General features: G+C 43.2%; 1 protein-coding gene across 3 annotated transcripts; it reads right to left on the bottom strand.

Moving 5' to 3' along the window:
* Positions 1 to 1,263: 1,263 nt before the first annotated feature.
* On the bottom strand, positions 1,264 to 27,346 carry LOC308116863 (calcium-independent phospholipase A2-gamma-like). Of its 3 annotated transcripts, XM_080475313.1 has the most exons (11): positions 27,186 to 27,333; positions 26,788 to 26,888; positions 25,585 to 26,707; positions 22,931 to 23,080; positions 20,905 to 21,056; positions 20,555 to 20,649; positions 19,316 to 19,487; positions 18,396 to 18,453; positions 17,846 to 18,040; positions 6,087 to 6,282; positions 1,494 to 2,418 (listed from the first exon to the last, which is right to left on the bottom strand). In XM_080475313.1, the coding sequence occupies exons 3-11, from the start codon at positions 26,608 to 26,610 to the stop codon at positions 2,141 to 2,143; spliced, it is 2,322 nt and encodes a 773-aa protein (XP_080331439.1). In that variant the 5' UTR covers positions 26,611 to 26,707; positions 26,788 to 26,888; positions 27,186 to 27,333; the 3' UTR covers positions 1,494 to 2,140. The 3 variants fall into 3 exon arrangements, with proteins under 3 accessions (XP_080331440.1, XP_080331439.1, XP_080331441.1); XM_080475314.1 differs by having other exon boundaries at positions 1,264 to 2,418; positions 25,585 to 26,888; positions 27,186 to 27,346; XM_080475315.1 differs by lacking the exon at positions 26,788 to 26,888.

Genomic DNA, 27,346 nt, shown 5'->3' with positions numbered 1-27,346 from the left:
TCTTTTATGACAGGCGGCCACAGGAAGGGCTTTCAAACCAAACTCCCATGAAAAATACAGAGTATATCCCAAGCTAGAGAGAAAAAAAAAATACCCACACACACTCCAATAGCATGTTAAGAAAAGTTACTATTCTGTTGAAGCTGCAGAGTTTGCCAACGGGGCCCAGAATTGTGCCGAGCAGACGAAGGCGCCTATCTCTCCAGATCTATGTTGGAATAATGAAGCGGTTGTGAGAACACTTCGGTGTCTGCACGTAGCCGTAACTGGAGATGATCCACGAGATGCAAAAAGACACAGCAACTTCTCACATCGCAATCAGCTAATCTTCACATAATTAGGAGGCAGGATGCGGTGTGCTTCAGAGACAGGTTTTAATTACACTCTCAGACAGGCTTCACACAGTACCAACAGGAGAACAGAGGAACTAGACCGATGGGAATAACATCTGTGTGCATTTTATACCGGTCCCACCGAGACCCCACACCTTGTCATATTGTTTATACAGTACTTGACCCAGGTGTGTGTGTGTGTGTGTGTGTGTGTGTGTGTGTGGGGGGGGGGGGGGGGGGGGGTCTTGCAGTGCGTTTTTCAGCAGTATACGTAGCAGCATGAGAACATCATTTCCCACCACAGCGAATCAGAAAAAGCAGCCATCTGTTTCGATCCCGTGCGTCAGATGAAACCTTCGAGGTTTCAGCAAACAGTGCAGCAGCTTTTTGGGGGTGGGGGGCTGGCTGAAACACACCACTTAAAGGTAGAAAGGGTGAAAGAGGCTTTTCAGGAGCGGCATCAAAGGGAAAGAGGGCACAGTATAGACATAGAGGACAATGTGAATAGCCTGTGGGGGATCTATAAAACCACACAATCAGGCACACTATGATAAAAGCGTTTGAAACAAGTGAACTTAAAGCACTCCGAGGCTAAAATGATACATAAAAGATACATCGTAATGACAGCGAGGCTCCATTTGGACGCCTATTAACAATTATATATCTGTTTCTCATATGAATCATTTATATGTATATTAGAATTAAACATTTTTAATACTGTATGCCTAAAATAGGCCCTCTTGTACATTATACATATTACAGTATACATTATAATTTGCCAGTAGCTGCATAAAGGTGCAAATTTTTGTCATCACAATAGAGAAATGCCAAATGTATTAAGTGCACGGATTGACCTTGATTAGACCCTTTTTTTAACACCATTTACAAAAATATTTAACTTTTTTCTCTTTCTTCTCTAAACATTATTTTTCACAATGTTGAATGTCGGTACCTCAGCTTAACTAATATGGTTAAGTTGCACAAAAAACCCATTTACAAATTGGAGAACAACCACAGGTTTGAGGATGTACTGGTAAGTGCTACAGCAAAAATGAAGCAAATGATTAAAAAGTGCTGAACTGGAAGAGATGCATTACTACCATCCATACTTACTTTACAGTGTTCAAGCTGTGCTTTTCTTTCTTTTCTTTTTTTTTTTTTAGAAACTATTCCAGGAGATATTCATGAGACTTCATGAGATCATAAGGTCAAGAACACTTTCTCGCTTATCTGCAATGTAAATATACAGCTGGTGCCAGCAGTCAGTCAGCTCAATTTAGCATAAAGACTCAAAACAGGGAAAGAGCTGTGTGGGCGGAGACTGTAATTTGTTAAGCTCAGAAAGATTCAGGTGAGCTGCTTCCTCGATGTTTCTCCCCGAGTTATTCGGTGACCTTTCTGCTGGCGTCTTCATATTTACCGCGGACAGGATGGACAGAGTGGAAGCGTTTCCGCTTTCTCTGGCAAAGACGACACAAAACGCATATTCAAAGGGTTCAGGCATCAGCAAGTCATGCGAGACATTTTACTTCAGTGAAAACTACGGCGAGTCGGGCGTCGGCGGCCGAACATGTTTTTAATGCCAGAAATGTTGCCAGCTTCTTATCTGCCAAAACTGTTGGCACGTTCCCACTGAAATCAACATCAAAGTGGAAAGTGTGAGAGAGGAAAAAGGTAGAGTTTGTCATGTTGGTTGTGTGTGACAGTGTTTCTCCCAGTTAGACCCTGAACTTGGACACCATGACCCGTGATATTCAGCTGAGTTTAGAATACATATATGTGCGGAGGAACAGCGGCTGGAGTTGGATTTAAAAGCGGGAGGAGTGAAAGGAAAGACCGTTGTACATGTGGGCCCTGAGCCGGGCCCACTCGGCCGCCCTCTGCATGGAGCTTTTCTCCCGGGTGAGGATGCGGGCGACCTTGCTCAGCTTCTGCTCGTTCCTCTCCAGGTAGCGGACGCCCTCGGCCTGCAGCAGGTTGAGCTTGTCCTGGCGGCTCTCGTCCATGGCGATGTCCTCGCTCATGAAGGGGTTGAAGCGGAAGTAAGTGTCTGGAGGGAGGAAGGCATCGAGCATGGCGTGAACTTCTGGAAGGAGGGAAAGGGGTGAAAGTCAGGCCGCGCAGGAAACAAAATCAGAAACAGACGATTAACTTCCTAATAGTCCCGGCATGTACAAACACCAGAAGACTGTGTCGGGGGGCGAGAGGGGCGTGTGAAGTTGAACCCCTGCCTGTCAGCGCCGTGACAGCATTACATGTGTCAGTGAGTAAGCGCTTCGGGCTGAGAGAGTGAGGTAAGGCGGGGTGAAAATGTCTGGCTTGTCCGTCACGCCTGTTTTTATCTGCTTTGCATGAGCGGTTTAACATCGACAACATACAAATGCAAACAAACAGGCAGCGGTTAACAAAACTGAATAACTGCGCCTGCAGGATCCAAAAAGGTGACAGCGATTTATTTTATCATTCCTTTTTCCGTCTGTGTTCCCACAGCCACTGTGGAGTCGAAACATGGATGTTGGAGAAACTCTGCTGCTTCTGAGGCTCTACAAAACTCTGCAAGAGGTGATTTATCTGGAGGTTATTTGGAGACGTTTATTGACTTTCATTCCCTGTATTTGTATAGTCAGCGTGCTGCATTATTGAATTCTGAAAAGTTACACACCGAAGAGTTGAAGTGAGACAATAGCAACTTCAAAAATCCTGAGGCGAGACAAGTTCACTTCCAATAACTCAGGAGGATGGCATCAGGGATTAGGGATCTTTCTCTTCCCTAGTTTAATCTCTCAGTTTCTAATTCTTAAGGCAACCAGTCGTACATAATTTGAAACTTGACCTTTAAAGAAGGATTAACAGTTAAGACTCTGGGAAGTAATTAAAATGTTGAAGTAATCATCAAACAGGCTTTTTATGTCTGCATCTATACAACGTAGTGACGCCACAGGTTTTGGTCTCGTCTTTTTAAGCAGAGGGGCGTAACAGAGAGTTTGCACAGTGACTGGTCAAGCCATCCACCCAGCGCCAGCCTCTTTTATCTTCCATCAGCAATGCCAGGAATGGAAACCCAAATAATCACACACAGAGTGCGGGATGATTGCATTTCCGTTACAGAAGTCTTTGTTGTGCCTCACAAAAAACGTCCAGCCAAACAGATTGTACTGGGCAGCAGCCAACATTTATTATGCAGGCTGCAGGACACCGTCCGCATCCCAGAGTGTAAGCAAACAGGTTACATGCACAACATTTCATTACTGTCACCAAGAGTTTGCGAGAGCCTGTGAGGGCACAGCGGTTTCATGGCACAACTGACCTTGGCTCATTTATACAAAATACATTTTTAAAGACCCGGGGAGCCGGATCCTTTGGGATACAGTGGCAATAAATATTCTTTGTGATGTTTTTTTTCATTGGTGTGTAACCTCCGAGGTTGTGAACAGGGAGCAGGTCCCACTGTGTCGCAACGCTTTCAGTATTTGGCTCATGACAAGAATCCACTGGTCGATCGTCACGTAAAATTCAACGGCGTTTCACCAAGTCAGTGGATTTATCGACAGGAGAATCTTTTATCACTGTCAGGTGAATCAGGTCTATCCCCTGAAAAGCAGTTGCTTCCTCGCATGCACAAAGCGTGCATTTCTGCTGTCAGTTAACTAGTATTAGCTCGCTTAACAATGATAGCAATTTAAAACTTAATATATTTGTTAATTGGCACTCTATTTGAACTGTGATTAATTCAAATAGATTGCCAATTAAACAATGTGTGACTTCTGTTTTGTTAATGAAAAAAAAAAAAATCATTGTATTTAGCAAAGTTAATTATAATTCATCACTGTTATGATAAATGTTTAAGGGTTGATTTATTATTAAGTGAAAGTGAAAAACTGCAGAAATACAACAGATAAAATGATTAATCAACTCCCTTCAGATGGAGCGAAGTGTCAAAATTACTATAAGTAAAAGAATAAGCCTAATCCTACTGAATTCACAGCCGAGAGAAAAACCCTTGTGAAGCCTCATGGCCGAACGACCATTTTCCAAGTTGTGACCGTCATACTCCAAGTTTCAAGTCAGCCTCAGTGTCTAAACTCTTCTTCCTTCTCTCTGGAATCACAAACTGCACTGAGATAGTTCACTGTTTTTATGACATCCGCGGCGACCGTAGGCTCGCTTACACAATTAGAAGAATGAGGGAATGAGTTTCAGTCGGACACCTCACTCAATCTTCCACACGGGTTTCTTAAAAGTTGACTCACTGCTTGTTTATGGAGACGCTTCAGGCCCGGTCCACACAGAGCGGTGTTTGTATCTCAAACAACTATTGGCTCAATCTCATCTGTCCTCAACAACAAGCCAAGCTCCACTGATAGACCCAAGACGAAGTGGGAGGCTTTCGAAGCTTTTGAAATGGAGAAAATCTGTGATGAACACGCCGACTAATCTGCTGTTTCCAAAGAACAAACCCGTTGGGGAGAGCTTAATCCCAAACAGGAGGAACAAGTGGAGAGAAGCATCTAGGTCAGACACTGCAACACAGCGGCAACCGGGAGGGGACCGAGCCACATTTCGGCACAGCGGACGTGTCCATGTCTGGAGGTGGAAAGGAGACGGCGAAGTAGCCGCGACAAAAGGCCGCAGTGGGACGCATCGAGAGCAAAGTCAGCTCACGCTTGTAGTATTTCCTGAACTGGCCACATTTGAACCAAAGTCTACATCTCAGAAATAATACAGACACAGGGAATATTGGCACATCGTCATGATGGTGTGTACAAGTTCAATCTTTAAGGGAATCTTCAGTCTTTGCAATACAAACAAAAGGAAAGATTTTCATCAATGTGCCGTCATGCGTCCGCTTCGTCTTTATTGATACAGCTCATCTGCAGCTGCCAAATCAAAGAATACTGTCACGTTTGACAGATTCACCATTAATATGGTGTTTCTTTGGACAAGCTTAGCGGTGTTGTGGAGTACCTGACATTAGTGTTGTGAATGATACATTGAGAAGTAGTGAAATGTTTTAACATCAACATATTGAGTAGCTTATTACAAATACATTACGAACACAGCAATAATTCCTCACTTTGAAATGAGCCATTTTACTCATTATATTTGTCAATTGTGAAAATAGTTTGGAGAGCTGCTGCCTCTTCCTGCATCCTGTTCATTGAGCATTAACATTTGTATCATTCACAGCTGTGTTACTATTGAGGGCAGCATTAACCCTGAACTTCTAAAACTGACCATGGCGTGTGACTTGTTAGCAATATAAGCCTGTATTCACTGTATCTGTGATGCACGAGTAGCCTGAAATAAACAAGATCATACCTATAAAAGATCTGTCTGCTGCCGTGTGTATGGTTGTATTTGATCCCAGCTGTTTTGTCACTGCATTTTCTCATTGTAATTAGTCTAGAATTCTTCCAATAACTGCAAACTTTAGATGATAGAGTCTCTTCATAAGCTCAACTTAAAATAATTGAAAAAGACTGACTAACACAATGCTAGCAGATCAACTAATGTGTATTATCAATTTTACAATACTGCAGCTCTGTACACGGCAGAGGCAGCTTAATTAAGAGTGAGAATTAAAAGCAACACGGAAGTTACATTCCCAACTAAGTCAGTTACACATTTTCTGTAACTCTTACAAAAAAATAACTTTTTAGAAATCAATACCAACTGCAGCTTGTTACGCTAAACTGATAAAACGTATAAGTGACATTCTTTCATTCTTTCACATTGCGCCTCAGCGTCACTTACCCTCGGTGTCGGTCGCACTGCTGATGACGTTGGTGAGTTTGGTTTTGAGGCTCGTGTATGTGGCGCTGTTATTCCCAAGGGTTTCGAAGCGGCCCGTACCGAGCGAGACCACACACTCCAAGGGCGTGTGGGGCCACAAACTCTTACACTCGTGGATCGCGAGTGCGGTGGGGTTGTTGATGAGCAGACCTCCATCCTGTGCACACAGAGCCGAAGAAGTGCTGTGTTAGAACAGATCCCTGTGAGTGGTGTTTTATGCTGAGACCAGTCAGTGAAACCAATTAAGTGGTATTTGAAACCCAAAACCTTTCATGTGTTTTAATAGTCAATAAATGTAATTTGTGGACAAACGTATCACAATATGAAAAGAAGAAGAAAAAAAGAATGTGAAGTTATTTCCAGAGCTGCTTGCATTTCTGCAAAGAGAAAAACAAAAAAACTGTTGTGTGTTTGCCCCCCCCCCCCATTTCCCCTTCTTTCTGTTTCAGACAGACTGGCTTTGATATTGAACAGCCGCCTAGGAGTGCTATTGCTTTGGATCCATATTGTACCCAAGGCAGTGGGGGAGTAGCTGGAGAGGCTGTGGGGATTGTTGAATAGGCATGAGGCAGAGGGGCCGCGGGGCGACGGCCTGGCAGCGGGATCAAACACACAGGGGCCACTCCTCATTAAAGAGGCCAGGCCGGGAGGTGGAAGCCGGGGGGCCCCAAGCGTCAAGGGACACACCAGAGAGAAGACTGCTTGGTTACGTGACTGAGTGTATCTGTGTGTTTGATCGAGCTCATGCTTGTTAAGACCCGGTGCATGCAGTATAACATTGTGGGTGTTTCCGTCGCTGCATGTCACATGGATTCACACACGGTGGGGTTCGGGAAGGGGATGGGACATCTCATCTTCCCAGTGCACTCGAGCACTGCTGCAGCCTAACAGCATTTCTATACCAACGGTGGGAAATATGAGGGCGACCTCCAAAGGCAAGGGTGTGCTCATCATCTGGGGAACTGGACTGAGAAATTGTATCATCAATCCAAAGACCAGGAAAATAAAACTGCAAAGGGCAGTGGCTACTGTAGTTAGACGGGCGGGGGGGCAACATATAACCTAATAGCTCCCATGATAGCAGATGCTGTGTGACAAACATGGTAGTTCTCCGTGGAAAACTAAAAGCGACACTGAGACAAACTAAAACAAACAAAAAAAATTGCCATTTAGAGTTAAATAACACAGACGTTCCTATTTTAACGGTCTAAAGCTCTGAAGCCAGGCACAGTAGTGCAATACAATCTGTCCAAGTTCACATCTGTGATGCTAACAGCCAATAGTATAGCCGATAGCGTAGTGGTTCTTACGCTCAAATAATGAGAATATTCCAAGTTCGATTCCATGTGAGCTCGATGAATCAATGTCCCCACACTGCCCATAGGCAAAAATACTGGTGTGTGTGTGTGATCATCTGTGACGGACTGCCGACGTGTCCAGGTGTATTTCTAGTAAGCTGGGGTGGCCAGCACCCTCCAAAGATGAAGTGGTATAGAAGATGGATGAGTGGTTTGTTAGTGTAAATGTCAAACATGTTTTGAAAGGTTGTACATGTTCTCTTAATTACTCACATTTGCAATTATTTTTTAGACAGCCTGTGAGACGGTCAAACATGTTCATACAGACAGGTAATTTAGGGTTGCCAATTATCCTCAATCAGATAGTTGTTGAAGACATTTAATCTCAAAACAGAAAGTTCAGCCTCATTGTTAATTGAAAAAAAAAGGTCAAAGAGTAGTCCAAAGTCTGAATACCAAAAATGTGGCAGTCAATCCAATCCAGTCAATCCATAGTTGACATATTTCTCTACGAACCAAAGCAATGGCCTCATAAACAGCCTGATACAAAGACACTGCTCTCTATTGAGCTGGTAGCATGTGTAAAAATGAAGGAATGTGAAAAATGGTCACGATGAAAGTCCCCAATGCATCTGAGTCACGGTTCCCTCTGAAGGGGGCCGAGCTGAAAGAAGCAATCTGTTATGACAATGTGCTGCATGAATCATTTATGAATCAACCTTAGGGTTAGCTATAGCAATCATTTCCTGGAGAGCCTTCGAAAGCACCCATCTAACTGGTGGAGATGGGAGTCGCACAAAGAGGAGCCTAACTCGATCATAAAGCACAGAGAAGTGCTGAGGTGGCTGTTTGTCCAAAGCACATCAATATGCACCAGTAAGATGTCTGGCAGGACCATGAAATGAATCACAGAAGAAGAAGGAAAAAAAAAAGAAGAAATAAAATGTGTCTGGGTTGGATGTTGCGGTCCAATAGAGACTTGCTGGGACTCTCTGCAGTGGACACCAGGCGAACCCAGCTGGAAACAAAACAACTAAGCACTTTTCTTATCACTCCCACCACTGAGAGAGGCTCCATTTTCAGAACTCAGAGGCAATTATGGCAACAGTCCGGCCCCAGTTATGTGTTCTTTGTGCTTATAGCCAGGGGCAAGTCACACACACACACACACACACACACACACACACACACACACACACACACACACACACACACACACACACACACACACACACACACACACACACACACACACACACACACACACACACACACACACACACACACACACACACACACACACAGGGTGTGTAACAGTAGAAGCTAAGTGGGCAGCGGTCTTGCGAGCGAGGAGCTGAATGCTACAGCTTGTCTTGGTTTCGGGGCACCTGCTGGGGCGATTCGGAGATGGTGAGCACCGGCATTGCCTTTCAGAAAAGTCGATTTTGACAGTGAAGCAGTTCACTGGAAGGATTTTTCATTGTGTGGCACTCAATTGTTACAAGACTCAATCATTTAGAAGATTCTTTGCATTCGCCATCTTTCTCTACAGGTGTCACAGACACTCAGGTCTGCCTGACAGAACAGAAAGACGAGAGCTGCAGTGAATAGTTTGGCATGCTCAGGAGGCACTGGCAGTATTTCGGCTTTTGAAAGCTTCTTTTCGGGGATATCCAAAACTTGGCTGTTTTCCACATTCTAACACAAAGTTTTCTGGAGGGCCGGGGTAAATGTTGATGGGGAGTTCAATCACATCTACTTGGGGCGAACCGTTAATGAGTTGTGCATACACAACAGCCCGACTGGAGCTGCCTGTCAAACGTGCGGTCGCACGAAAGGCAAAGGTCATGTCCATTTATCGGGATTTAGAGCTGTAATGCTACAGAGAGTTGAAATGACTCAATCTCACTGTGAGATGACATGCCATGTGCCAACGGACGAATGTCCTGAGAGAGAGAGAGAGAGAGAGAGAGAGAGAGAGAGAGAGAGAGAACACACCCCTGTCATATCTGACCGAGGTTTAACCCCCTCTAAGGTTAAACTTTTATCAGATGCAGATGAATGCCAACTTTGAATTCTGGCTTCCCGAGAGTCTTAATGATTTCCTGTGACAGCAACTCTCGATTCCGGTGGAACCCGTTAGTGAATACTCCAGAGGGTGCCAGCCTGTCTGGCCTCGCCTTTGCCCTTCAGGGTTTATTGGCTGATTCACTAATCTGCTCCTTGTTTTTCTTTTTCACCATAAGCAAACAAAGCAAGTTTTTAACTAATTAAGGCTCCAGCACCACGGAGAAATCGCTTCACTTCTTTAGATAGTCAATTAAACTGAAACATGGCTTCAAAAACACATTGTTCTCACAGCATACTCAATAAAGAAATTCATAGAGAGAACCGTTGTTATTAAAAATGAAAACATACCGAGTTTATATAGATTGCCATTTGAGTTTTTGTCCACTGTCATTACCTTTCTGGAGCTAATCTTTATTGTGCCACTTAAAGCCGTCTTAAAGGGGAAGCACTGATTTGAATAGGAAAGAGGCGCTATCGTCAGGATCAGCAAAAGTCATTTCACGCCCCAATGTATGTCAGCTCCCATTAGCCGGGACAACGAACTTCATCCTCTTCATTCAGCCTGTGTGTCTCCGTCACTCCTCTCCAACCCGCGGGTAAACCTCAACGCTCGCTTGTGCTTGGGTCATTATGAGCGGCCAGCAACACAGAGGAGAAAAGAGCGTTTGCTTAAATCTAAATGAGGTGAGCGGTCGACCTACATCTGGTGCAGCATTCACATCTCAGCTCCAATGAGCAGCTGTAGTCATTACGCTTTCTTCTTTGGCTTCTTTGACAGAGCAGGACTGAGGGGCACTCAGCTCTGTCATGATTTATTATGAGGCTCTGCCACTGAAGCCACCCTCTCTCAAATGATTAATTAGGGAAGGATTACATAAGCGGCGGACATCTGATTATGTGCCTCACAATAACCAGACTGTTTTCCAGAGATGGCCATTCAGTTGATAAGCCAGTAATTACGCTACTATACAGAAGTGTGCACTCAATACTCAAAACTGGATAAATCTTTAAAATTGATGCAAGCTGGTCGCGCCATCTCCGCCATTCAATAAGTAATAGCCAAAATAAATCTGCTTATTGAGCAAAATAATTGGCCTTAATGGCATCCAGTCTACATAAAAGGCACCATTGTTCCCAGTGAGGATGAGAATGCGATTGGTATGAGTGTCACTCTCAAGTGGCGGCCAGGTCAAGTCAGAGGTCTTCATGGCAGTTTATGTGATTACGTCGAGAAGCTTTCCACTTTGCCTTTTATGCTTTATAAGCTCCAGAGGTCATATCATGGTTCAAATTGTCTTCTTTAGTTATTAGCAGAAAAGGAACGCATCTGTGGGAGTAGTGGCTTTGCCCCGGGCAGCCACAACAATTAAGATATACTGCAGGCACTTACCTTTTCCCACATCTTCTGCGAACACAGGACCACACATGAACACGCCATATTAAAACAATGAATCACTCCTACCAGCTGCAAAGACTGTGACCATTTGTGGAAGGTTAAAAAAAAATAAATAAATGGCTGCAAACCATATTTGACAACAATGTATTTAAAAGCAAAATTTTACCTCATTGGCGGGACAATTTCAACCAAAGTTTGCAGCTGTGTTGCTACACAAAGGCGGGTGGACGCACACGTGTATAGCAACACATGCAATGAAATGTATCCCAATGCTGAGGCATCTAGATAGCCACAATATTTGAGTTCAAGCAGAATTCTGACCACCAGAAGTAGTTGGCAAAGAGACATTGGCATTACTTAAAAACAGGGCGTTGATTTAGGCTCTGGTTCACTTTTGGTGGAATGAAAGTCCAGAGAAGATACTTGACTTTTTATATTATAGAGACACAGTTTTGTTCACCCCCCCCCCCCCCCCAAGAAATCATGTGAAAGCAATGCAGCAAGGCGTCTAAATCTGACTCACTGTGTGCAGGGAGGTTGGAGGCAGAAGATACAGCAAAGCTTTCACACTGCACTCAGTCAACATAATCAGTGAACCAGGCTAATCCCCAAACAAGTGTGCCAGTGTCATCAAGGGTTTGTGCATGTGTGAAATTATACAACAGAACAAAAACAGTAGTCAATTGAAAGAATAGAAGTAATGTGACGGTGGGAGAATCCCTGTGTGAGTTCACACTCAAGGGATAAAGATCCTGGGTCCGTTGAGGAAGAGGAAGCCGTCTGCAGCGGGACGTAAAGCCAGAATTCAGTCCTCCAAACAGCCCCGAGGCCGGCTTCTCAGGACTTCGCACAGGAGGAGAGAGTGGTTAAAGCTCAGAGTGATCCTTTGTGTCACCTCCCTGGATCTACTACATCCCCGCTGCTTCATCTCAGTTAACACTATGGTGCTGAGTGTGTAATTTATGACCAGAAACTTTTCACCCGGAGCCCTTTAAAAAGGACGGGAGAAAAAAAAAAAAGAGGAAGATCCAAAAGGTTATGATTTCCGGAGCTGTGCTTTCAGAAGGCCACTTAATTATATAGGACCCTCTGCCATGTTCAGGTTTTTTTTTTTTTTTTTTTTGTCAGCTCAAACTGCTACATTTTATGTCTTCTCAAACTTCTCAATTTATGCCTCATTCAATGGAGAACAAAAAAAAAGTGTGGGAGTGTTGATTTGACCTGCTCCATTTCTGGCTCCTCCAGCAGAGCACGGTGTCGCGTCGCAGCTCCGAGGAGGTCGCTCTGGGAGGTGGTGGCCCACTCATCCCATGCTTCCCATCACATACTGGCAGGGGTGGGCAAAAAACAAGAGCCCCCCCCCCCCCCCCCCCCCCCCCCCCCCCATTCCTCCGCATCGCCACGAGAGACACCATGGCAACTAGGTGGAAAACATCAAGCCCTCCTCGTCATTCCACACATGCCCTGGCATCCAGCGTGAAATGTCTGAAGTCGTCGGCTTTTTCTGTGTTCTTTAGAGCCGAGATAACAGAGAGAGCTTTAATGTGGAACATGCGCCTCCACCCTCCTTCATCTCCTCGGTTTTCCACTTGTTTTCCCTTGTTTCCTCTCACTGAGACGCCCTCTCCAAAGCCATGGTAGCGAGTGTGAGACTTTGATAATGCCACGGCTGCTCTGCTTCAAAGGTCTTGCACCAAGACACAATTTACCCCAAAGTTAAGAGTCTGAAACTACTCCTACGGTTCGATCAGATCTCCATCCCAGGCTGCAGAACCACACCAACATCACCCGACAATCGAGCTGCTTCAAGCGCTGCTCGGGAATCTCGGCCTCCATTCAGCACATGGCGGGGTGACTTTTGCTCTCGGCGTACAAAAAGGGGATTGTTTGGAGCTTGAATTAAGTGGAATAGTCTGTGGGCGTTAATAGAAGAGGGTGAGATGACTCGCTCACGGGAGAATCCTGACATCATCCAAACAGCATGTTCTGGTTTCAAGTAGTTGGTGAAGAAAGTCAGCAGACTGGGTGGGATTTTGATGCTTGCGTGGACATTAAAGTGGTTTAAAGCTGAATGAAAAATTAAAAGGAACTCATTACGAATGCTGTAAATTGATTTCCTGCTGGATTGCAATTGGAATTGTATCTAAAGTAGTCTTTACAAAAAGGAAGACAGGTATTTCGTGGGGCTGCGAAGAGCTTTCAGAAAAAAATGCATGGATTTTTTTTTTTTTTTTCTTTTAGTTTCTTAAGGTGAAATCATGATGAAAAGAACTGAATGTGGGCTAAAATTATCAATTATTTTATCAAAATATACAGCTTCAGAACTGAAATATTTGAAGTTGAAAGCCAAAGGTGTAGCAGTAATTACTATTTATGAAGTCTGAAAAAGATATCAGAAAACAAAATCATCTAACCAGCACCAGAAGAGTTATGCCAACGGATCGGATCATGATGGACCGAGCAAATAACCGGAATGAAGTAAAGCGTGTGCAGCTTGGGAGTCAGTGGCCGGGTGGTCTCGTCTTCACACGCTCAGTAAACTCCCGGTCTAAAATATTTTAAAAATTGGTTAACGTAGAATTTGCTTAACTGATAACTGCCATATCTTTTTCTGTTTGAGCGAATTCAACTGGTGAATATATAAACACATAATAAATGCTTCTGTAACGATTCTGTTCCTTTTATATCTTATATCATATTCAAAGATAATGCCTTAACTACAGCAATAAAAACTACAACTATTGAGGAAATTCCCCCAATTAAAAATTTTTTCAAAAAAATAGCAGTATTTTCTGTCACATGAAAAAGAATTTCCATCGTCAAACATGGCCCAAGAATCAAAAAGAAGGTGAACCGCATATTTCAGTATTTTCCTTTGAGCTCGGGAGCCACGCTGCTGTGAACGGTCAGTTTAAAGCGGGTTGGTGTGAATCGAGCTCAGCACATCAAAGATTTCTTCACGTGGTCGGCGGCAGGCACGAAAGACATTGAGGCTGATGTCAACTTACAAGCCCACCGCTGCATGCTGGCATTGCTTTGTTGGAAGAGAGGTTCCTGGAAAATTGTCAATCAGAAAAATAAAATGTTTTTCAGTGAAGGCTGTCTTGAAGTGACAGAAGACTTGTTGAATTGAAAGGCTGCAATAAAAATAAAAAAAAAGACCAACATACAAAATCATTTTTGACCCGTTCATGAAAAGCTTCCCTAGGATGTACAAAAAAAAAAAAAAAAAAAACTATTGACAAGTATAATATTCGTTTCTTGTGTGAGGAATGACAAATACAGTATGGAGCTATTTCCTGACCCCTTTAACATTTCTGGCTGCAGCTTGATTCAGAATGCAACAAAACAGATGCACAGAGAAAAATGTCAAGGAGTGGATTCAAGGATGAACAGTTTGACAACTAAAACGAATTAAAAAGAAAAATGTAACAAGTGAACAAAGAACTCATATCACACGGGAAATGCCAGCCGAAGCCGAGACGCAACCTCAAATATTCTCTATAGGGTTATTAGAGTGAAAAGAGCCTAAAAAGTGCAAAAGAGCGCTCGTTACCGAGTCAAAAAGTGAATCTCTCTTTCCAGTCCCATTCCGCTCTGCCTCGGCAACTTGCTTTTGACAAAAATGAAAGGGAAACCAAGAGGCTTGTAAGCGATTTCCCGTCAGCTGCGTTAAACATATTAAACCACTGATGGTGTCTCATCTCCTCACAGTGTGAGCTTTCCTGCTGGCGGCCGACTAACAGAGTTTGGAGATGCAGCTCCGTAATTAGATTGTCTGTGTTGTATTCTAACGAAGCAGATGTAGCCGTCGCACGGCTGCGTGCGATTGGTGGTGGTGGTGGTGGAGGCGGTGGCGGTGGCGGTGGGGGGGGAATTATTGGGCTAATTTATGTGCCTTGGAGTGAAGGGAGGACCTGCTCGACGGCATGCTGGGGAAATCTCCCACCACAGGTGGGTTTTCATCAGCCAGTCTCTTTCATTCGGTCCCTCTGCACTTCCCCGCTCACCTACACAGCTTCCAATTAGGAGTGTCAAGCTCGCCGGCACGGGAGATTGCCTTTGATGTAAACATATGCTCATTCACGTGTTTTGAGACGGCGTTAAATTCCTCAGAGTTGGTACTCTTCGTCTGCGGTTTGAATGTCAATTCAAGGAGACAGTGATCTTTGGATGTGGCGGGTCACACAGTGACGACGTCGGCTGAATACTCAAACGTCAGGGAAACAGAACAGCCCGCTGAGATGCGTCTTTCTTACGTTCTTGAAAATTCATAAATGAATCCCTGCTTGTTTGCTCGCACTCTGCCATGTTTCTGTGCGTTCCGCCTAAGGCCTTACTTAAAGTGAGCATTCGGAGTACAGAAGATATTGATTAGTAAAATGTTGGAGTGGACTGTGGCGGCTTGTTATGTTTCTGTATCCTAATGTCGATTAGTGGAGATGGATTGTTGCGCATCTCTCGGCAACTCTACCCTTCATTCTCCTGTCAAAATGCGGCTGCCTGGAAATAAACACAGACAAGAAGGGAATGGAGTTCCTCCCTCTCACTTGCTGCGGAGAGGATTTTTCTCATTAGGCTCCTCAAAATCCTTCAGACTCTCCACCACATCCACGCCAAACCTTACAGAGCATTTTAATCCAGCAGAGCCACAATAAACCGTGCAGTCCTGTGGCCGAGGGCTGCAGTTAAATTGTCAGTGTGTAAATGTATTGCGTTAATATGAAGCAGAGTGTAAAAGGAAGGATGGAGGGGAGGAAAAAGCCTTTGCTGAAGTGAAAAAAACATTTGACATTCGGAGCTATTCTGGCGGCCAAGCAAAGATCCTCAAACACAGAGTCACAAAAGCGACTTGTGCCTTAAAGTGTTTTCACAACTATTATCCTTGAATTGTTACGGAACAGGAGAAGAGCTATAACAGATCTGCTGGGGGCAAAGTCATAATCAGCTCTGTGAATCCATTCAGAGTATAATAGTGAGCTCTGCACTGAACTAATGAACTCACAAAATGTGTGACAATTGAAGAGCGACAAGTCAGTTAGAGGGAACCACATTTGAGTTGATGGTAGCCATTAAAAGACACACAGCTGATTCAGGGACTGTTAGTTGGGTAATTATGACTGCGATCAATTAATACGAGTCTGATAACATGTTAGTACAAGACATGCAGTTGTCTCTGTGCACTATTAAAGAAGGGATTGATTAAACAATGTCATCGCATCTAAATGAGGCAGTGGTGGCCTAGAATTTACTGACTGAGCTTGTAAATAGTAGTCCATAGGTTCTAATCCCACAGAAGACAGATCACCTCTGGTCTACAGATGTGTGAGGAGGAACATCAGGTGTAACAATGTGTCCCAACATTTTAAACAGAGGTCCCATGTTCTACAGTGGGGCGGGCTCTGAAAGTCACAGCTCAATCATACCCTCGGGGAAATGGTGGAATTGTCTGAACTCCTTCGTCGTATGCTTTGTCCTGAGAGTAATTTCAATCGCAGGTTCAAAACGCCTGCACAACCCCAAATTGTAGATTTTGAATTTAGTTAGTCCAGGTGGTCCAGTTTCCCTCCACATGCATATGAGATTAATCGGTGACTGTAAATTACCCATCGGTTTGTATGCGAGTGTTTGCGATTGGGGTGCGTCATGCCTTTCACCCACAGTTAAGCGCAACACTTTGGTTAACCCTTTCGTGAACCTCCTTATAAACTCTGGGGGTGATTTTTGAGTGCTTTTGAATTTGACAAACAATTCAAATTCAGTCGAAGCTGTTGGCCAAAGTGAAGCCCGATCTCCCCCACAACAACTTTGAGAGAGTCATACAAGCCTTTATCACATCTAGACTACTGCAGCTCCCTGTATATTGGTCTTTATCAGATGTCTCCTCGTCGGCTCCAGCCGATACAAAATGCTGCTGCTCGACTTCTAACGGGGACAAAGACACAAGAGCACGTCACTCCAGTTTTAGCCTCACTCCACTGACCTCCTGTCCATTTCAGAATCGTTTTTTTTTAAGATTTTATTGCTTGTTTTTAAGGTGTTAAATGGGACTTATCTATTTGAGCTTTTACATGTGCATGCTCCAGTTTTATCACTGAGGTCGGCAAATCAGATGGTCCTTAAAGTCCCTAGAACCAGACTTTGAAATAGAGGTGACTCTTTATTCTGTATATTTCCTCACAGATTATGTCTGAGTTTACATTAGTAAAGAACTTTGGTTAACCTTGGTTGTTTTTAAATGTGCCATATAACTAAAATTAACTTGACTTGACTTAGTTCCTGAATGGGCTATTTGAATAAACTTGACTTGATTCTGTATGTCAGACATCAAATCCACTTCTGTGTTTGTGTGTGAAACACCAAAAGCCTGTTGAATATTCAGAGTAAAGGCATCCCCCGACTCATCCTCTGAATATGAAACAGAATTTAGTAGGTAGAAAGAAGAAAAAGGAAAATTAATCTGGCAGCGGAAAAATCTGAAAATCTGAATTTTAGAAAAATGTGGACACTAAATAAAACATCAAAAAGAGAGTTTCTTTTTTAAAAGAAAAAAACCTATCATACCCCTCTGAATGTTCGTGCCCTTGTGCTGTTTGAAGGTATTTTTTCCAACTGACATTAACTAAAGTGCCGGGTTTGTGAATAAAAATGCTTGTCACTTTGAAAGGCTGCAAAGAAAGAAAGAAAAAAAAAAACCTGCCAAGCAACATTCAACATCTATGATGTTCTGTGATTCTGGGATTTATTTAAGTGTAAGTAAAAGTGCTCATGTGAATCATCCTCAATAAAAAGCTTCAGCTAAAAGCTTAAAGTAGCGAGAGAGAGGTCATATCGTGTAATCTCCACAATGGAAAGTGACGGGAGCCATTTCGAAGCTCAATTGGACGATGATATCTCTTTATCATCAAGTCCATCATGACCTCTGCCGGCCCTGCCCTGCTCAGGATGGGACTGACCTGGTGGAGATCATTCCCCAAGGTGAACTCCTGGAAATACCCCGGGGCGGCTGAAGAGGCTCTGATGGCCTGCCAGAGCTGATGATGGCAGCCCCCCAGGTAGTGAGGGGACAAACCAGGCAGCAAGTTGTAGTTTCTGAACACGTAGGGCTTCAGCGAAGTGCCACGGTTCACAATGGTGCTCACAGCTGCCACCTACAGGTGAGGGAGATAACGCACACGCGTGGATGCAGTCACTTTTCTAGATGGAACAACACTTTGCACAATAAAACAAGCGAAAACAAGTTATAATATCCAGAGTAACACCGTGAAAGATGAATTTAATATGGTCTCTGAGCCTCAAAGGAATCTCTTCTCACACCTTCAAATCCTGTGAGCTTATTCAGGGCACGCTGGCTTCAGAGCCTTTTCTTTTCACCTATCTTATCAAAGTATGCAGGTGAGATGGAGAAAGAAATGTGCTTTCAGAAAGCAATATGAGGTGGAACTCTGCTGGTCAGAGCCACAGAACAGAAGGAGAGACTGAAGGACATCATCCTTTTAAACTCACCTTGGGGCATTCAGGGTTTCTGGAAGTCTCCACCAGCAGGTGAGAACCCATTTTCTCTCTGTGGAAGAGCAGACAGGTTATGTTATTTGTTGCTTTACTGAACCTGTGCACAACCATGATTGTTTACCGACTTGTTTAGTCTTGATCGGCTGAAGTAATCAGCTTATTACTCGCGATCACACTTTGTTGGAAATGCTTTAAAAACAGCACAATGCTCCTTTCTAAGTGTGGATTTTCAACTGAAATGTTAATCATGACCAAAGATACACCAGCCTTCATTCTGAGAGAGATTATACTGTCAGCCACTTGTTCAACTTCAATTTCAAGGAATTCAATTTTGAATTCAAGATATATTTTTTGCATTCATGTCAATTTTGTTTAAACTTTGTTTTCAACAGAAATGAGGATTATTTTTTTCTATCAAGTTGTGTATAATTACTGTATTATAGCTTCTATGCCATCATGAAATGGGACTCCAAAAGGTATTTTGACGATCTTGTGATTTTGGCAGCTGGATTTATTTTGATTTTATGGCAGAAGAACTGTCAACAAATGTGCAATAAGTGAGGGCCTCTGCCAGTTTGTCAACTCGTGCCTTCTGGAAATTCTTCAAGATTTGGTTTTTGACAGTACCGAGAGGATGATTCTAACGACGTGTGCCACACGGGTGAATCCTGTCGTACCGCAGAAGTTCTCAAAGCGATTTTAAAGACTACTACATCAGCACAAAGCCCTGTTTCTCTGCTTTCCAGTAGTTTTGAATCTTGTAGACATCATAAACAGTCCCAAAGTTTTTGTTTTGAGAAGTCGGCATGACAAATTCTATTGGTGGCGATAGGGTAGGAATATATGAGTTAGCCTGTCTTCAGTAAATTGTGCCACAAATGCACAGGGTGAGGATAAAAACCATGAGAACTGACTTGAGGATCTTCTCCCAGGCTTCGCTGTCATAGAAGGCATGCTTCCAGCCCATCTTCACCGTACCCACGATGACATTCTGCTTGAAAATGTCTGAACCGAGCTTCCTGTAAAGGTCGTCGCACTCGTCAAGGGGGATTTGGAAAACCCCGAGCATGAATCCAAGGATAGCACCTGAAGAGAAACACAAAACAGAACAAAACAGAAAACAACATTGAAAGAGGAAAATGACTTAGCTATGCTGGAAGGTAACCATTCAAGAACATACTGCCGCAAACGGGAGAGAAGAATGATTTGGTTGTTCCGTCTGACAGGCATCGAGGTCATCTGAGACGGGAACAAAGCAGCTACAGGTAAAGCACAGCTGGCAAGATGCAACAGCGAGGGGATACAGTTCAAAGAATGGTCACCTTCAAGATTGTTCACTTTGTGTAAAATGACCCTTTGACGGCCTGTTGCAAGGTGAATAAATAGAAATAGTTTTTAACAAGTAAAAGATGAATTAACATTTTAACTGTATTGTTCTTCACATAATTCAGATTTGCAGGATTAACTAAGCGAAACAACACTATGACGGGCCGAGATCAGGCCTGTGTGGAGAACGTGTGTGACCAGATTGTCTCCGACAGGTTTTAAATGCACCATCACAGTTTGATTTAGGAAGCAGACTACATTAGCATTCACCAACATTCATTAAATCTGAAAATAAAGTCGATCCAACTGGTGAAGATTAAGACGGAGAGGACTGGGAGAACCTGGGGCAAACAGAAACTTCTGGGAGAGATTAAATATCAATGTGTTCTGCGAATAAAATGCAGTTTTAAGTTCAGTTGTGAGAGACAAACAAGGACAGGATGGAGACAGCTGGTTCACAGCGCCCCCTTGTGGTGCTTTTTTTCTTTTTCTTTCACACACTAGGAAAGGGTCCAATCCCACTTAGGTTTAATAAATATGTATCAATTCCTAAACATAAATATATTTAACATTAAAAATACCCGCTGCATCATATGTTCCCTGACATGACTCGAGTTTCCAGCAGCAGAATCGCCACGAGCACGTCTGTCGATTCTGCTGCCGGAATTGAGGTCAAAATAAGAGTGGAGCAACAAATGGGTCAGTGAGCGATCTGCGCTGCCAGTCCCTCCTGTAGTCTGCTGACTGTTGCACTCTGCTCTCATAATCCACACACAAACACAGGCATGCGTGCCTGTACACAGAAGCAGGACAGGAGGGTAGCGTACCTGTGCTGACGCCACATATATAATCGAACAGTTTGTAAATGGGTTTGCCGGTCAGAGCCTCCAGTTTGTGCAGCGTCTGCAGGGCAACAAGTCCCCTGAAAGCAGAGAGTCAAACATAAACATTGATAGACGCATAAAGCGCCGAATCCTTTTCAAGAGTGCAGTCCCACAGGGGGTTAAACCATCTTTCGTGCAGTGTATTTTTGAATCCCTGTCCATCTACCATTGTGAACTGCTTTTAAAGACTTTCTGACATGGCCTTGGCTGCTTTAAAAGCTCTTTCAACTTCAAAAAGGCTTGACAACTGTGACTGAAATCACATGGGTAAGGAATGGAATAAAAAGAGCTACCTTAAACCTCCACCGTCTATGGACAGGATCCGTATGCCTCGGCCTTTAACAGGTTTATGATAGCCCACCAGTGACAGAGCCTCTCCTACGGCAGCCCTCAGGCCAGGGTCACTCGCCTGCTTCAGACGGAGCAGGCAGGGGATGACCTTCTCCTGAGGAACACATCAAACGTGGAGGTCAGCGGTGGGAAAGGAGAAACGCTGAGAATACATTACATTGGCTAATCTTCACTGTAGAGCATTAAGTTGTAACCAGATGTGATGGCATGCGGACAGAAGTTACAAAGAAGAGGCAGAGTTCAAACATGAGGGCCTCTGAATCGACCTTTTGGAAACTCATGCAAAAATATATTCCACCGAAAAAGTGGTAATTCAAACAAATTAGATTAGTTGGAAAGTCAATGCCATTATTCATATGAATACAATGATTATTTACTTTATATACTGTCCGACAAGCTGGGCATAAATCTACAATCCAGCCTGGTAAAACTTGATATGAAGACTCCCCTAAAGTTCACACTTGATGTACAAAGAGACAGTATTTCAACAGTGAAGTGGTTAGTACGCTCACCTCTTGGTGAGACTTACCTTGCTTATATGATTTGGTACAATACTCCCCCACCTTGTCGTAGCTCTTATTGCGCAAAGAATAAGCTATACGTGTACTAAAGTCAATTCAAGAAGAAAACGTGTTATTACTATTCAAATAAGTGAGTTTAGTTTGCGTGTTCTTAAAGCATCTGAAGAATGGATTCCATTCCTGTAAACTCAATAGTTTCAATCGTCAGGTGGAGTGGAGGCTTCCTGACAGTCTGATAAATGAAGAGATGAAAATGTGTAAGTTTCTTATACTACTTTTGAGCTGAACTAAGTTGATTTGTTTTGATCTATTTAATATGGTTTTTGACTGATGTATATATTGTATTATTCCAATTTTATTATAACTGTGATGGATGTTTGGTTGGTTTACATTGCGCATTTGCGCTGTAATATCTCCACTTTAATTAACTGGTTTGGGCTCATTTATACGATTTTGTCCTGTTGACCGGTGAACACTGTCCCTGTCAAATAAATGAATTAATAGAATTTTGTGAATTGTAGGGATTTAGCATAATAAAAGGTACTGAGGATTCATCCAGGTAAGAGCGATAGATTTCCCCTGCCGTTGTTACTCTCCTCCCCTGTACTCATTGTCTGTCTCACTGCCTCCGTCCTCCGAGCTCAGCATCTGTCAGCATGCGGCTACACAAACAATCAATGCTTCCTGAATGGCAGCTCATCCGTATGCATTGTCTCCCCAAGACTGGCGGTGCACTTTCACATTTCTGTTTCACAGGTGTAATCAACACTGGATTTAGCAAAGTACCCGGTCTGGAATTGGAAACGAATGCACATCACACCTTAAAGCACTAAAGAGAGAGGAGGCATGAATATTTCTTTTTATAGGTGCGAATGTGGCACAGCTTTAGAAAGCTAGTAAATAAAACATTAAAGCTAAAGAAACTATAAAGAGACTGAATAATGTGGCTCAAATAAATGTGTGATGAGCTCCTTTAGAACAGTGCAGGTGGATAATTTATAATCAAAGAGACGCTGCCAACTCTTTCTTTTTATTTCTTTAGCCACTTACGATTCCATCAAAATGATTCCCCTAATACTCGGAGGTTAAAAACTGTCCTACATTTTTACTCTACGGTCAGTTTGACCGAGTTCCTGAAGCTGTCATAGATAAGGCCGGGACATAAATAAATGGTACAGCATGCCGCCATGCATACACGGGCATTAAACAAAGAGCAGCGCGCAACCTGTTGCCCCAAATGACAAAGTGACATTTAACACGGCACGGAAAGTTCCTAAACACACACGCACGAGGCCGCTATCGATGTAATCTAAACACCACTGCTGTGACGGATAAACAACAGACGCTACAAATAACTTGGATATAAAAACAGGCTGCTGTAAACATGACCTTCACACCGCGAGATGGCTCCAGTCAGTTCCAGGTTACTCCAGCGCAGAATCCTTACCGTCACCGCAACAACGCGAGTCTCTGGAAACTCCAAGAGGTGGTAGCTTAAGTCCTCCACCCTGTTGATGTAGACCCTTACATCTGTCGCCCTGTAGAGGGCTTGGACCAGAGCCCGGGTCCGATTGTCCACACTCACCCGGGCAATAATCTGGGACAAAAGGATCAGACATTTAGAAATTCCGTCGGGAGAATATTAAGTCAAAAATGCATCAAAAAAAAAAAAAAAGAATCATTAGTATTAGTAATCATTAGTAGACATAGTAACCAATGAATGTTAACGTAATTACTATTTCCTGCCTGAAGCAGCGTTTCCTCCAGATGGGCACAAAGAAGGTCTCCAATCTCTGGTTTGCTTTAACAATAGTGAAGAATTTTAATTATTGTTTCCTTGACATGTGAAAATCTAATTTTGACAAGCACAAAGCAGGCTCAGCCACAGGCTCCCTCTGAGGTCTCAGACAACTCCAACTCCGCTTACCTAATACACAGGCTTCACACAGGCGGGAAAAGTGCCGAAAATTTATACTCAAGTACAATTCCTATTGCATTGCTTAAAAGTGCAAACAACTCTCTTTTAAAACCTACAAATCCTAGAAATTACTCTTTAACCTCGTCGTCACGAGAAGGCTTATATGTGGCTGTAAAAATGATCTCCAGTCAAAGCCACATTTCACACTTCAGTTTAGAAATATTACACGATGACAAACAGAAAAGGCCAAATGTGGCCATTAAACAAATAAACTGAGACGTTAGAAAAATGCAAAGCACGGTGCTTGAATAATTATTCAAACTGTGAACAAATTCACTTGTGATTTTCATAGCAGGGAAGCAGGTTACATGGTGTGAAATTTTACACACCCCGAGTGAAACTACAGGCTTGAAACTTCTTTCTGCTCCTTTTCATACATGTTACACTAAATACGTGTTATATGCGTATTTCTATGTGTACGTATGTCGGGATAGGTAAGTGTAATATTTGTAATCTCTTATTTACTTTCCTCTGTTTCAAAGCGTGTCACTGTACAACTGCTACAAGACGACATTCAAACATTATGGTTAAGTAAGTTTAGTTGTTGCGTTTACACTGAGATGTATACCATCACATGAAGAGATGTAAACAAGTAGCTGACTGAATGATTTCACTACGTTATGTGACAGGACTTGCAAAACTTCCAAAATACTGCATGCCGGGTAACAAATACACACCTGTGCCATTTTTGTGGGTGTACAACCAGTCGGAAAATATTTAATGGAGTCAAACTGCAGCAAGCAAAACTTGATGGCAGTTACAAACCCTAGTCCATTATGCCTTTAGTTGTGCTCTGAGGTCAATCAAAGATTGTTATGAGACAAATAAAGACACGCTTTGGACGTCCTTATAATACCGACAACTTGTTGTTTTTTTTTTTTAATCAAATCAAATCCACTACGCGTCCAACATGTCTATTAAACAAACATTAAAAGACTCCTAACAAAGTATATTAAGACACAAAACACCATTACTTGGCTGATGTAAAGTCATTTTCATGCTTGGATCCGTCACCCTTTAAGTGAGCGAGTTACCATTTGTGGTAACGCCTGCCTTTCTTTTGTTTTATTCCTAATTATTCTTTGTAAATTCATGGAAGTCGTAGAAACGTGACTCAGCATGTTAAACTTTGAGATCGGTGACGTCCTTCCAGTTTATACGTGATTGTTTGCTTTTAACTCGTCTCTGCAAACATACTCCAAGAAGTCCTATTTGAGCTCGTATTTTGAGGAGTGATGTGTGAAGGGTTAAAGGCGTGTCACCAAATTAAAAACAGGCTGAGATAATATGTAAATAAAGGATGCAGCAGCACAGAATCGTATTATTTGTAGATCAGGTATATGAAACATTTTAGTTCAGGGGGCCACGAACAGGCCCAATCTCACCTTAAGTGGGTCGGACCAGTAAAATAGTGCCATGACAAGATTTCAATTTGAATTTTATTTAATTTATATCTACATATTTTTGCAAAATTAAGTTAACGTAGTGTATTTTTTAGTTGCTCTATTGTTTGTCTGAAATGTGCTCCGCATGTAAAACCTCTACGGTAACCGTGATCAAATGGCTGCTATGATCGATCCAATTACAAGTGGCTAGAAAGTAACTACTAATTTCAGTAGGTTTAAGTTTTAATACTTTCAACTGGAACTGAGAACAATTCAGGCAGTTTATATTGTACGTAATTACATTGTCAGCACTCTTCCTGTCTCTGTAAATGTGAAATATGTTTCACAATATTAAGACCTGGGTCAACGTATTCAGTAGACACCTTCAGCAGCCCCCATAAGGAGGTTATTTTTGAAAACAGATTCCTAGAACTCGGGCAGCATGTCGGCACGCTGTCGATAAACATATAGAGTATCGAGGGTGCTGATCGCCATGTGGACAGCAGGCACCCTGTTCCATTACACCAGATACTCAGACCTCTCTGTGTTGCTCAAACAGAAACAGTATATCCCAAACAGACGGCATGTGGCTCCATACCATAAACATAAACTGTTTAAGGCAGTTTGAAATGAACATGTTCTGTGGTACATAAAGAAGCCTTATTTTCTGAACTGTCTCTTAATTTGACCTGAAAATGCACATTTTAAAAACGACACATTGCTTTATTTTACACCTACCTTTTCTCTTTGGAGTAGAAGCTTCTTTGCCTTCTCCTCAGCGGCTCGCTGCTCCTTACTGACTGTGATCTCGGCTTGTTTCACTAACTCATCCTGGGACTTCTTCTCCTCCACCGCGGCAACTTTGGTCTCCCCTGTCCGGAACTTGGGAACAAGGGGAGCGATGTAGTTGCCAACAAATGCTTGCACTGTAGGCGCTGAATAGGACAGGTACTGCCCTAAACTCCTCTTGGAGGAAAGTGGTGTAACGGGAGCGGCTGTGTCGGTTTTAACAGTCACTGACACAGATTTTGAGGTCTGATGATCCTGAGAGGAGGCAGGGGATTTGTCGGAATTGTCCCCTTTCTTGTCCTGAGTCTTTGTACTGCTGCCAAAGTATGAGTTGATGTGTTGGGCAAGGTAGGTGTATGTGTCATCCAGGCTGACTGAAAATGTGCTCGGATGAAAAAGTGCTGTGGTTTGTTTAGAAGTTGTGCTTTTGTTCTCTGTGTCACTCAGCGAAGGCTGAGGTTCTTCATGCTTCCTGACACCGGCTTTGAAAGCAGGAACAACACGTCTCAGTCTTTTCTCCCTAATTTCACGGCCAGCTGAGGCTGTGGCAGTAAGATTAGCTTGGGCAGGAGTGTGCGGATGAGTGGAGGTAGTGGCATTAGCTGGAACAGCTGGAGTGAAAGGAGACGGACTGCTGGAGGATGAGTTGACAACAACTTTTGGTGTAGTTGTTGTGGACGGTGAGGAAGAATTGATGGGAGCAGGAGTGACTGCATTCTCCTCCGCTTTAGGCGCGATTTCAACACTGGCCTCAGCTTTTTCCCCACCCTTTAATGCATTGGGTCTGAGTCGGGCGATTTTCGACAGAAGTTCTGTGTGTGTACCGCTCACAGCTTTAGAAACTGTGTCCAAAGTGCTCCTGACCCGGGACATGTGTTGGCTGAGACCGGCTGTCCACCGAGAGGCTGAAGTGTTCAGTTGAGCGGTGGTGGTGTGGAGTCCACGGCGCTGTCTAACCTGACTGGCTCTAGACATCCATCCTTTTCGCCCCTTGATCCTCAGATGGTGGAAGCGCTTCCAGGGGAGAGAGCCCGCCTTGCAGCAAACAGGCTGCTGATGCTGTGCGTGAATCCTGCAGTGAGACAGGGGAAGTGATGCTGCTGACTTACAAGCATGAATTTGCCATAAAATAAATGTTCTCCTTGCGCTTGCCCAGGTATTTGAAGTACATCTATGATTCATTATTCCATTGGCCACGTGGGTTTAAACCGTCCAACGAAATGTGTTCCCTTTTCACTTGACATTAACCTCATCTGGTGATGAAAAACAGACGTACACACATTAAAGTAAGAATAACATAACAGGACACATGAATGACAAGAACGATGATTTAAAAACTGGAGAAAAAAAAAGATAGCATATAGGGATCCGTGTGTAATACTCGTTTAAGATCACAGTTATCAATGAAGTTAATGATGTAAATGAGCGCTCGTTTGATGTAAAGAATTCCACTGAAGCTAAAATAGTTATTTCGCCACAGCAGCTTTCTAAGAGCCGCCGGCTACATGCTAACACGTCTAAAGACCATACGAACACAGAACGAGCCATACCAGCGGGTTTATGTTGTCGTTTCAAGATAGTCGGGAATCCCTTAATCCCTCCGTTAAACAGACGGTTTTGCTACGAGTTAACAGAAAAGTGGAACACTGCAGAGAAGCATGTTGGTTCATTTGACCTGACACTTCTCGTTTCCACAATGACGGCAGGATTC

Source organism: Lipophrys pholis (genome assembly GCF_963383615.2).
Source record: "Lipophrys pholis genome assembly, chromosome: 11".
In the NCBI taxonomy this organism is placed as follows: Eukaryota; Metazoa; Chordata; class Actinopteri; order Blenniiformes; family Blenniidae; genus Lipophrys; species Lipophrys pholis.
This window is presented reverse-complemented; position numbering and strand designations above follow the sequence as displayed.